This window comes from Physeter macrocephalus, chromosome 9 (genome assembly GCF_002837175.3).
Source record: "Physeter macrocephalus isolate SW-GA chromosome 9, ASM283717v5, whole genome shotgun sequence".
Lineage (NCBI taxonomy): Eukaryota > Metazoa > Chordata > Mammalia > Artiodactyla > Physeteridae > Physeter > Physeter macrocephalus.
In genome coordinates, this window is record NC_041222.1 from 27614329 (window position 1) to 27628021 (window position 13693).

The following is a 13693-nucleotide window of genomic DNA, read 5'->3' on the forward strand; positions in this document are numbered from 1 at the left end:
CAAAAGTTTGAATTTAAAATATACTTTTTCCCCCTATTTAAAGATATTATTTTTACTACCTACTCTAGAGATCAGATATAGTTTTCTAAGTATTTTATTTAGTTTTATGAAAACTAGCCAGGGAAAGAATGGATGCCCTCCCTTTCCTTTGGTATTGTTCACAATATAAATGCCAACAGAAATGTAACTGGTACATATTCAAGGAAAATCACAGCTGGGGCCTAAAGGAATCAAAGGAAGAAATTTTAAAGTTGGGCAAATAGTTTTGCAGTGAACTGAACCAAAGCTGAGTCTGAAAAGGCAAAAAACGATCCCATATGACCAAAGATACAAAGGCTAATGTCTTGTCCTCCATTTTCAGTGTTTTTCTGGGGTGGGTCCTCACACCTGGTGATCTGAATTCCAGGTCTATTGCACCCATGATTTTAGACAAAGCCTTCCATTTGCATACTGTTCTGACAAATATTCACAGTATTACTTCCCTTTGAGAAATTCAGAGAAGAAAGTCTCTCCTCAAGATAAAGGCTTTGAAACTATTTTAAAACAAAGCTTCCTTTATGAAGATTTTTAAGCTCTTTTTTTCCTCAGTGAAAAGAAAGAATTCAATTGTATTCCAGTGGACATTGCTACTAATTTCCCCTACATCCTAAAAATGCCATTAAAAGCACCATATATAATGATATACCTATATTTTTTATGTGTGAAAAAACTATGTCATGTACCCAACAGACTCCCAATCCATTGGGTAATTCCTTAATTAGGCAGATTTTTGAAACATGTATTATGTACACAACAGACCGGAACGTCTCCTTTGGAGCATTTTCTAGTCTATCGGGTGATTACATCATTAAGCCACACATGCTATGTAGAAAAAAATCCTTATGAAAATTCATGAAAAAATGTACAGCACAACATTAGCATGCAGCAGACGTGTATGCTTTTGATATTTTCTCTGTTAAAAAAAAACGACATGAAGTAATTAGTCCAGGTCATGAAAACATGAGAAAGGTACCAGACACTGGTGAAAACGAAAATTGCAAAAAATTGCATTTCTCATGGTTTAGCAGAGAGTAATTTGCTTTATTGGAAAATAGATTCTAAAACAGTGTCCATTTGAATTGCAGCAGAATAAAGGGTGTTGCTTTATTGATTTGATATTTCCTATGTACATGTAATTTCTTCGCTATCCCTCTTTTGGATACTGTTAAGTTTTACAAGCCAATGGGTTGAAGGTTGCAAATGACCAGTGTGGTTATTCACGTCCTTGAAGTACTGTATGTTTGTATACTTATATCTTCATTTTACGTAACCTAGAGTGTAAGGGATTACATGACTGTATCTTTTTCAAGTCAAAACTACGCTACAGTAATAAGAATAGAGGTAAACTGTTGGTATAACTCCCAACCAGATTATACATTCACAACGTTAAGTGTTAGGCAAAATCTGAAAGCCAATATATTTGAAGACTAAAATGAATGAAGCATACGTTTTATAAAAAGGAGCTATTAAATTTATTAATTTATGATTTTTCTTTTTGTAAATGACATTCTACCCCTACCCCCCAAAAAAGCCAACAACAAAAAAGAAAACCTCAGTAAGCAGAGAACAATGAACATATGCAAGACAGTAAGGATCACAGTAATTCACCCCCTGAATGTTCTAAATCTTCATGGCTTAAAAAGTATCCCAATTTTCTCCAAAGGTAGTGGCATTTATTCACTGGGCCATAGCTAATTTTACATGGAATGGAAAAATGTTAGTTTAAGTTTAATTTACCACCCTATTTAAATAAATCCAATGTAGCTCTCAAACTGCAGAGCTATCCCTCCGTCTATTTTAATTTTAAAGTAAGTTAGCAAAGGCTTCCTTCTTAATCCCCAGAGACTACCTACATAGTGACACAAACGCACAAATTTATGACAGCAACATAAATGCTCTTCTGAAGTAATGTGCAACATTAAGTGAAAATCATTTCCTGGAAAGATATTATAGGTATCTATATTTTATTTGCCATCTTAAACATATCTGGGTCTTTATGGCCTTATTTTAAAAATGTATTTCCTTTTTATATTTCCTGGTGCAAATGGACTGCATAAATAAGCAATGTGCTATGAGGCTTCAGACCAGCCGATAAAACCTTTCAATTTTCATGCCAGCTTCTTCTTTTGTAATTCAAATCCGCCTGGAAACTGGCAGCTCTGAAAACTGAAACAAGCACTGCCACAAATACCTTGTAATGCTATCGACCTTGTCTGCCCATGCAGTGAGAAAGGGGGATGCGTATGTGTCTGCAGCCATCCAGATAACACAACTCATTTTTTGGGGGTTGGGGGGGGATAACAGAAGCCAGCCCCAGACTCTGCACCCAAAGCAGTCATTACCAGTCACACTGGAGAATAAGTCTCTTCAAAATACACAGTGCATTTAAAAACCATATATGAGGCTGAGCCACTGCTGTCATTACCAATTTTAATTTAGCTCCTTCAGTTTGCCAGCCAGATAAACTCTTTAGTGCTGTTTTTTAATCTATTTGCCACATTTTATGTTTAAGATTATAGTAATATGGACAGGAGAAGGAATCACTTTTAGGGGAAATAAAGAAATAGATCCGCTTATCGGCGCCCATCAGAAAGTTCATTAATCAGCCAGGCTTTGTGCCCTCTAAATTGAAAGGTTAAATAATCCTCTCAGGAATATTTCTTGGCCCCTCCGCCAATTGTCCGGAGAGGAGCTGCCATTCATAGTACGAGGGATCGGTGACAGGGTATCTTACCACTGTTTGGACCCAAACAATGATGGACAAATGGCCTGGTTTACAAAGAACCTTTTAGTACATGGATGGAAAACGACCACAAGCTTTGATGCAGGGTGGAGGGATGAGGAGGGCATGGAGACAGGATGTGGGGGAAGGGACAGAGAAGAACACATACATGTGTGAATCCATGGATATTTATCTGAATGTTTATTGGGGTAGACTATAAAACACAGAAACCACATTAATATACATCTACCAACCATACGCAGGGCTTAACATATTCAAATCTGCTTATATATTTTGCATACAACTGCACATAAACTATCACTGAAAAATCGTAGAATAAAAGAACCACAGCTTTATTATATTTATTAGCTAATACACACGGGATCCAAATAAGCCCCGAGATTTTCATTTTTGCCGTAACTCCACATGACTTACAACACATACTACTCCCCCTCGCCATACCCCACCCGTGCTTATTCTACTGAAATACTCTTAACCATCAGTCACAAAGGTAGAGAATTCCACAGCTGTAAGTACCTGTTTAAAGGGGGGAAGTAACGCTTTTTTGGTTTTACAATATGCTCCATCTTAGCTCCTACATGTCTTAAAGAACAAACATGGAATAGGAATGCTCTTTGAAAGAATACCAATCACATCCACTGAGGAAGTGCTTAATTTTGTGTTGCCCTTTTTGCTGGACCTATACGAGAATACGGGTGGGAGACTGCAAAACAACTGAACAAGCTCTTATAACTCAACATTTTGCTGTGAAATCAGGCTGGTTTCTGGCATCAGTCATGTGAAGGCACATGAAGCAGTTTTACCTGAAGTGCAAAAAACTGATATGCTATTTTGTTTCATTTCTCATCTGATTAACATAAACCCTCTACCACTAGCAGAAAGTATTATATTTGGTTATGATAGATGACTATATTCAGATGACACTGAAGTTACCACCTAAGAATTATACATTTATTAACAATATATTTTTTCAAAATGATATCATTATATCTTTATATGGCACACATTTTATTTAGTCATTTTCACTAAAAGAGAAAGTAGAGTAAATAGGTTTGTCATCTACTCTTAAAAGTCTTTATAATGATTTTTAGGCAAATCAAATTAAGAAAATAATATGTTTGCTATAATTTAATTAAAAGTTACCTACATTTCTAGAAAGAAGACAAGCATAAATAACTAGAAAATGAAAACTGAGGTAAATAATTTTAACAAAAGATGCTGCTTGTGGGGATTTTAATTTCAATAGCTATAAGGAGGAAAAATTTTTAGAAGACAAACAGTAAAGGGGTCATTACGGATCTCCTCATCGTAGGCAAATAAAAGGCTTCACAATACATAATCTGAGTTTGGGCTATTAGTCCAGTTGCTATCTCTACAGGAGTGAGGAATTTGTGGGTTTGCTGTATTGGAGCTCACAGAGTGTTGAACACAGGCTAAGTTAGGTATTGTGCTAAGTACTTTACATTTATTATCTCACTGCATACTTGTAACAGCTCTAGAAGGCACTATACCCATTTTTCAGATGAAGAAACCGAGGGTCTCAGAAGGGAAATATTTTAACTAGGTTTGCACATCTAGTAAATGAAAGAGCCAGAATTTAAACCGATGTTTGATCCCAAAGCTGGCATTCTTTCCCCTATATTATGATAAAAAACATTCCTTAGTAATTTCCTCAGAAATAAGTCTGTCCTTTCAGCCAATTTTATAGCACATTTTTCTAAGGACTTCAGTAAAATGAGAAGGAAATGTGGTATAAAGACAAATAAATGTAATGTGAGAGATCCAAGAAAGAGAGAATTGAGATTTTATTATATACATGAAGTTAAGGAACAACCAAAACTTAGTTCCCCTAACTGAAAAGAAATGTGGGTAATCCACAAATACATGTAAAGGAACAACATTTATGTAAAATGGGTATTTATAGACATGGATATATTACACATTATAAAGATGACCTTATAATCTAGCTAACAGATTCAATTTTGTATGATTTTTGAAAAACGGAATTAAAATATCGAGATAGCTTTATTACCAACTGATTCACACAGTGAATTATTTTTACAAAGCTAATATGAATTTCTGAACATTCCCATTGAATAACTGTTTTTGAAATGTGATCTGCCAGTGCACTGGTACACCAATTAAGGTGACGATCTATTTTAATTCCAAAGATACTAAAAATATATTTTTGGTTAAACGTCCTCTAAACATGAAGCATTTTTCTTCATATAATAGTTTTGATATTTCTAAAAAACCAGAGTTGTTGGTCTTGGAGGACCACTGCCGAACTCAAAATAGCTGGAAGAAAATATTTGCAAATGTACAAAAATATGACTCTCATGACTTTCTGGCATGTGGGGATCAAATGGCAAATGAATTTCAAGTCTAAAATCTGATTGAGTTTATCAGTAATTCATTAACTTTTAGTCTTTTAAGAGATTTTGCTTCTAAAACCTTAAACTTAATTCAACTTAAGTTTACAACTGTAGTTTATACCATAACAGAAAATGTAACACAAGTTCAGAGAGATTGTTCATGTCAATAACTCAAGGGGTTCTTTCAGGAATCTTTTCCTGCAGATTAGTCAAATGATTGACCAAAACCTTTAAAGGTTATGGTTGATCATGACTGTGAATGACTAAGTGATTCCTAAATACTTAAGACCTGTTAGGAATTACTGTTAATCTACCATGTCTTTCACATGCATGACTACTAAAAGGAATGCTTAATACAAATATCACTGGTCCAGTATACTTTACTTCTATTCTTGCACTGAAATGTCCAGAGAAGATCATGACAAGCTCAATCACCTGGAATATATTTATTTAAGGAATACATGAATCACCCGTTCAAAGTACATATGAAAAATAATCACTTGAATATGCTAAAATTATTCTAATAGTTGTATGCTCTTTACGTGTACTTAACATGACAAAGAATAGGCACCATTCAACATTTCAGATTTTTGAACTCTAATTTATTATATACTGTGCAGTGTTAAACTTCACGGATCTTGAAAATTCTCAGGCTACCTGTTTACATTCACTTTTGTCATAACAGGGATAGTATTTCAAAGTGTAGAGCAACAAGGAAAAAAACAACGTAGTTTTCTTTGGGATTATATGAATAATGTATGTGTTTTTTATGGAAAAGAAAGAAAATATTTTTTAAATGTTATATATATATATATATATATATATATATATATAAATACTTAGAAATTGGAATTTAATTACCACAAAATTTAAGTATCAAGAAGAAATTGCCCCTACAATGACTAACTATAATTCCTTTGTAAGTAAAGGTGAACATAACTAGGGAAAAGAAAAAAAGAGTTAGCAAATTTTGTTCAATTACATTTGAACAAAAGTCCAAATGTAATTTTCCATCTTTCTATCATCCTCAGGAGAAACATTTATTAACAGGTAAGAAAATAAAGACCACAACAGGAATTTCTTTACATTTTTAAAACAGAAGTAAAACTTGAAGTCCAGACAGTAAATATGTAAGTCTTAAACGTAATAGACTTTGCTGCCAGCCACTAAGGGGCATATAAACAAGCACAGGGATTGTTTTGTCAATTGAAGAAAGGAAGTTGCTGTTAAGAGTTTTAGATTCAATTAGTTTACTATTAGCAACATGTACTACATAAAAAATAAATAGAAATCACAATGATGGGTGATTAGGACATTAAAGATTTAGAAAATGACAAAAACACAGCTGTTTGTAGGCCAAAACATTTGTAAAGAGTCTTTTCTAAATTGTGTGAATGCTACATAATTTTCATTGCTTGATTATCTGAAACACTTAAATCTACATTAGAATTATTTTCATAAAGCAAATCTACATTAGAATTATTTTCATAAAGCAGTTGATATTATTTAAATATATTAAAAGAAGAAACAACTACTCAAAAGATTCCATTATTGACTTCCCATTTAAAACAAATTAATTTTTGCATTAAAATATTAGAAATCAATTAAGTTGGGCATTCTCTCTGAAAGGGATGACACTTCAATATTTCTCTGACAAAATGAAAATATGAAGGCTCTCCCATGTGCTTCAATAAATAGAAATAAACTATATTCAAATCCACTAATTTTATTCTACTCCCATTCAAAAACAAGTTTGTATACACACAATGTCTAGAGATCTGAGGAAACATTGTGAGAGGAAAAATAACATATGCTTTTATAATTCACAACGTTCACTTTTTTCCCCTTCCTTTTACAGAAGCTTTAGAAAATTGCTTTTTGATGACTGGCAAATTGTATTTATTTTTAAATGAATCTCATTTATTGAGATTGATAATTCCAGGTTTCATTTGCTTTGAAATTGCATTTTCCAATTGCTTCCAATGATAAGTTCTAGCAAATGTGGTCCAACATGCTAGTGAAAAAAATCAGTTGACCTATTCTGTAAATGTAGTAATTATCTTTTACACTAAATTCAAAACACGGTAAGACTGAACTAAAAAAGTATTAGCAAAATGTTGACACTAAATTCTTTAAGAACAAGGTGAATGTTTAAATAAATATTAAAGCATTCACATAAATTTTCCATTTGAAAAAAGTCTTTAAAAATTTTGGTCACTGTCCAAATGTATTTCTATCTCTGTTATCACAGATGGAGTTTTAGAAAAATAAGTTATCAATGCTTATTCAGAAAATTCTTTTTATTCAGACACCAAAGTAACTTGAAACAGAAAGCAGTGTGATTTACTTTATAAGTACTACAATGGAAAGATGGCCCTGAGGTACTACAAAATAGTCATGTACCATCTGAATCCTCAGAGCATGATTATATTCACCTCAGTAGTGTTCTAGTATTAAGGGCATTTTTAATAAAAACTAAAACTCTGAAAATTTGACAGAGATGTAATATCTTAATAGAAACACTTAACCACAGTAATTCAAGACACAGAGGAAAAAACCCTACAATTTAAACAAGAGTATTCCCAGTTCTTAAGGAAACTGGCAAAGTAAATTGAACAACCAAAAATAAGAGCCTCCAAAATGAATTTATAAAGTCTTAGTTTGTGATAATTTGTACGCCAGGCCTCAAAAAAACGTATGAAGAAAAAGTTTATTTAAATAATTCTAAAATAGAGTGAGGCCTAGTTCTCACTCTATTTGGAGGTAGTTGACATTTTAAAATGCAGTATGTAACCAGTTCTATTTCCTTTGATACACACACACACACACACACACACACACACACACACACACACACACACACACAAGAAAAAAGAAAGTCCTATCTCTTGATATCTACTGTGTGGATGGGGTTCTTATGGGTTTTGCAGTTCTGCTTATGTAGCCGAGGAGCTCTCAGATTCTGAGATTTAGGATTCCCAACATATATTCAATGAAGAGAGAGAGACAGAATGTTTGTCCATGAAAAGAAAAGGTTCTGGCTTGAGGCTGACTTTTTAAAACTCTTTTAGACTCTTTAATTTTTTCTCATTTTAAGTTAAGTAAAATATATTCCATTTTAGTATTAGGTAGAAAATTGTTACCCACCCTAACTTATATCATAATTCCAGGATAAAGCCCTTTGTACAGCTATTGCCTCATAATCAAATTCCACTTTCTTAGTCTTTCCTTCTGGACTGTAAAACATAGTTCTAAAATTAAATTTAAATCTTTTGACATTTAGGGTTACCTATTCTATGGTATGGCAGAGAATGTTTTAGAGAGTAACATTTGTTTCCATACTGTGAAAATCCAGAAAACACATTTCTAAATTGTTGTTTCCAGGTAAGGAGAGAAAACTGAGTGGCAAGATGGAATGATATTGTTAATTATTGTATATAAGATATACTCTGGCATTCAACTGGCTCAGGTAAGACTACTATTAATTACTAGTAAACTCAGGTTACAAGCCTTTCCTAGACTAGAAAGGAAGACAAGGAAACTACTCCTCTCCATGTCCCTGAGAGCAAGTATTTTACTTTTTGAATTCTAGGCATTCCAAACATTATATATAAAGAAACATTTAAAACTTAATTCTTCCAAAAAGGTTACATTTTCTTCCTGTTTAAACTTTTAGTTAAAATAAAAGGTAGTAGGTTGTAACACATTTTAACAATGCACACAAAGAAATCCAAGCGCAAAATTAAACATAAAAGATGTATTGTCCGTTTTGGTTCTTAATACATACGGCCCCCAAATAGCAAACTCTTGGTTACTTTTTTAAGTAGATTAAAAACAAGATTAACAAAATGTCCAAAGCATGTCAAATTATAGCCTCTACTAGTTGAAAATTCTGTTGGTTGTAAAACTCTGTTGGTGGCCATTTTGGCCTAGGATTTTTAATATAAATGAGACTAGAAATGACAGGGGATGGGGGAAGGGACTTTCCTTCTTGAATAGTTAAAGAGGGAAATTTTTTTTATCTAGAATGAGTTATATGAAAGATGAAAAAGAATATTCAAAGTTAGGCTTTACCAACATCTGAAAATATAACAAATTAAAATATAAGAACAGTGCTATATTACTGAAGATTTAAAAAACTTTCTAAACATTTTTGAAGGAGGTAAATATATAAACTATTTGGAGAAATTATTTAATTGCTAAATAAAAATCATATATTTTTCTTTTTCCCATGCCGGTCTCCAAATTGATAATCTAAAGTCATTAAATTACATGACATAATTTTATAGCCATTAAAATATATAAAGAAAAATGACAAGGCCAAATAGTTGTTATAATATGGATACATATGTACATATACAAAAATAAATGTAGTGTCTTAGAGTTTTATTAGCATGTACCGTTTAGAATGATGGTCTTATTTTTTTATTAATGAAGTCCAGTCAAGTCTGGTTAAAAAGCTATTCTATTCAGATATAAGTTGTAAAGGAGACTTTATTTGATCTCTCATGAAATTGCTGAAAATAGTGAACACCTCTCCTTTTAAATTTTCCTCTTATTTCAGAATGAGGAAAATGTGTTTTAAGGAATTTTTGATTTGATTTGATTTCACAGGTCCATTTACACCAGTCAACTTATCATCTTTCTTACGTGTTTGAGAAATAAAACTGTTTAACCTATAGACTTTTTTTTTTAATTAAGTGATTCCTAGATAGACCTTAAATTGTAGCAGCTAAACTTTAGGTTGTGTAAATGTCCTTCTATTCTCACTGATTGAGAGTCAGATGAAAGCAATAGAAAACTTCGTAAATGTAGACATTTCCAAACTAGATATACAAATCAATTTCTCCCCTCAAAAAGCATAGTTCATTTTGGGTAAGAAATGGGCATGTTTTCGTTAGAAAAAGAAATTAATCAATGAATAAGTGTAGAAATATCCAGTTTTAAGAAGATGGGTTTAAATGAATATACAATAGCAGTTCTAACCTGGGCTTTATTACTTGGTTATTGCCCTGATTGACGCCACATTCACGTGTGAGGGCTACTATGAGTCAATAGATGGCAGTCCATCGCCTAGTAAAAGAGCTGAAGACGACTAAACTCATCATGCATCTTGCTTTCATTCAAGATTAAATACTGCTTAACTGCACACATTAGGATATTTCCTATATGTATAATTATTTGGCTATTTTGCTGGATTGATATAGATGTACATGTTTATAAATATATTTGTTTTGCATTTATACTTGCACAGTAAACTAACTCTTAATTACTATTAATTTAAACTTGATAATTATGAATTGTGATAGTTATTTCAATATTATTTTGAAAAATTAATCAGGATTCCAAATTAAGACAAACTTTTCAAAATGATTTTGTTAAACTTATAGGTAGAATGAATATACTGTAATTTCCCCAAAGGCAAATTCGTTTTGTTTTTTTTTTCTCCCAACTATTCTTTCTATAATTTATGTTTTTCAAAAGCTACAATATTAAATGAACCTTCAAATATCTCTGTTATACTAAACATTGATTTCTATCCTTCTATGACAGTTATATAAAAGAATGCAGGTGCAAATAATGAAAAGAATGGCTTTAAAATAGTACTTTCTATACTTCAAGTTTTCAAGATTGGAATTTTCTAACTTAGGGGAAAAAGGAAAATTAATGCAATGTCAAATCCATTAGGCTATTACTTAAAAAAAATGTTGATGAAAAACTTGCTATACAGTTACAAAGAGTGACTGTGATCTTGAAAACTGTAATACATGATTGGATTCCAATCAAATTTAGGCTAAGAATTTCACCATAGCCTGTTAGGATTAAAAAAAATTGCTACCCTAACACAAACATAATGTATTCATATGAGTTACACCTGTTACATATATGTGTAACATACGTGTGTGTCTATGTGTGCGCTCGCATGTGCATGTATTTATTTATTTATTAAAAAATTTTTTTGGAGTAGAGGATAACACTAAAGATTTTTAACAAAACCCAATTTGGAATTGAGGATAGTTAAGGAATTACATACAGCTTTCTACCGAGAATCTTTAAACAAATTAAACAGTGATAACAATGTGAAAACAAACCACCTGATGTACTTCTTGGGCTTGTGATAGGCACAATTGAGTTTACTTATTGGTTTATTTTTACTCCATAAGAGCAGAGCAGTAAGAAGATGTGTTTTGTAGAAACTCTGCCCTTTCTATTTTTACTATGTCTTCCTATAAACAAAAACTTTTAAATAAGTTAAACTTTAAAGAACTGCTTTTAAATATACTGCATAGCTGTACAATTACAAGAGTAATTTTTAATGTTGTCTCTTGCTCAGCACAACATATTTAATATATTAAAAGAAATGACAGGTAGGGCTATGGTGAATTATTGAAATTATTTAAGCTAAATAATAAAAATAAACTGACTTCATAATATTGAGCATTAACCAATTGATTCCACAGCAAACTATTTTTTTTTGCTCCTACTTAGCCTAAAATCACACTAAAAGGAAACCATAGAATTAAATAACTTGAATGATATTAAGCAGATATTTATACTCTTTGAATGTCAAGAGAAGCTTAAGGATATGACAGTTGAATTGTTCTATATGAAAGATACACTAAGTTTTTTCTAGCTTCACTGAAAAATATGTGTAAACATTTCAGTAAAGCCAGAAAAATGATAATGGAAGATAGTGTGTACTGTATGCTTGTGGACTGTAGATACAACATTTTAAAGATGCTGGATTACTACTATTTTTTTGCTTCTAGCATACTTCTCCCCTTTAATTTAATGAATGTGGTCTAGGAAGACTGAGAAATACCATGATGTAATCGTTAAATGATGTAATAAAAAATAATCAAAATCTTTTAAGAGCAGGAAGATAAAGGATAGAGGAGTGGGCAGGGGAGAAGAGAAAAAGTGTATTATTGCTTTCTCAGTGCAAAAACTCTTCAGATGTTTATTATCTTCCAGTAGAAGATGCTTGTCTATATTTTATGGTCAGCAGTTCAGAGAAGGGTAAATAGGCTGGGTCTTGGGGAAAATAAAAAAGGTGTTTCTACTTACCGTTAGGTGATACTGCCTCCAGATTTCTGGGCAAGCCTGGAAAATAAAAATATTGATCAGCTGGGAGCATGAAACAAGGTACTTTACAGCCTGTTGGTTTTGGCATAACCCAGCATCCACTGGTGTCGGTCACAGGAAAATAAGAAGCTTAACAGAAAGGGCCTGCATTTCAGCTTCAAAAACCTGGCTAGACAGTTTAATTGAATTTTACACTGGTTTAACACACTCCCTGCCATTGTCAGAAAGCCAGTTACAAAGTTTTCTCTCTCTTTTTTTTCTTTTCAGGTTAGAAGTTTTGGGTACTAAGATGTGATTAAGAGCCATAACTCAGTTAAACTGATAAATGAACAGCAGTGGTCAAAATCAATAAGACTCACCAAGTGCACCTTTTAAAAGAACATTTTGAACCTTGGTAGTATGACAGAAAATTTAATAGCGATTGCTTTTAAGAAGCCTTAGCTGTAGTTATATATTTCTGATGTTTTACCTAATCACTTGCTACTAACTTTCAATACTCTATGACATAGATAAGAAGAGAATTAAAAAAGCAAAACAAAAAACAACCTCAAGAATCTAAAGTCCATGCCTTTTCCCTTAAAAGTTGTCTTCTCCATCATTACGTTTATAGAGATATAACTTAAAAAACCCAATAAAACCTCAATACTTTGATAAAAGATGGATTTAGCGAAACCAGAATAGGTAACAACAAAACAAAACAAAACAAAAAACAAAAGCAACAGCAGCAGCAACAACAAAAACCAGTTAGAAGATATTTCCTTATGGATACACATATAAATCTTTCCATATGCTTAAATTATGACTCTGTTAAGAGACACTTCTAACTGAGCTCTTTATGAATAGTTGATCAGTTTACTATTTTCTCAGAAAAAGAACTGTTGAAGACAGAAAATATTTTTAATAACTATATTATAGCAATGATTTTAATAAATTAAACCACCAAGCTAAGTAAATGGCAATCCTTCAAGTGGATGTGAATTTATAGCTTTTGTTTAAAAATGTGTATATACACAAACATATACATATACATACACATATGCATACCTAAAATTAGAATGAGTTAAATCTTTTTTAAACCTTTATAATCTTTTGACATAGACTTTGAAACAATTCTTTACCTGATCTATCATTCCTCTTTCATTTATTTTTCAGGGTAGGGATAAAAGTAACAAAGATGATTCACACAATCTAAAAATATTATGGGTATGGCAATAATTCAGAAAATAACTTTTGAATGGCAAAATCTCTACTGATTATACCATCATTAGTGATTAGATCAAAAAAAGAGTAGATATGTTCCAACCATGCTGAAAATTTTATCCATTATGCATCTTAAGCTTAACTATCCAATGTAATTTTCTAAAGAAAGGTGTGTAAATTAGACTATTTAGTGGTCAGCTTTCCGATATAAATGTCACATTCATGTAAACTAAGGTGTCTGACTAAAAGA

General features: G+C 32.1%; 1 protein-coding gene across 3 annotated transcripts in view; it reads right to left on the reverse strand.

Moving 5' to 3' along the window:
* The window catches only part of ZCCHC7 (zinc finger CCHC-type containing 7), a 248814-nt gene that overhangs the window by 17947 nt on the left and 217174 nt on the right, over positions 1-13693 (reverse strand). For all 3 annotated transcript variants that reach the window (XM_024126139.1, XM_024126137.3, XM_024126138.3), the window contains exon 6: positions 12226-12261. In XM_024126139.1, coding sequence (XP_023981907.1) covers positions 12226-12261 — 36 coding nt within the window. The remainder of the gene's footprint in view (positions 1-12225; positions 12262-13693) is intronic.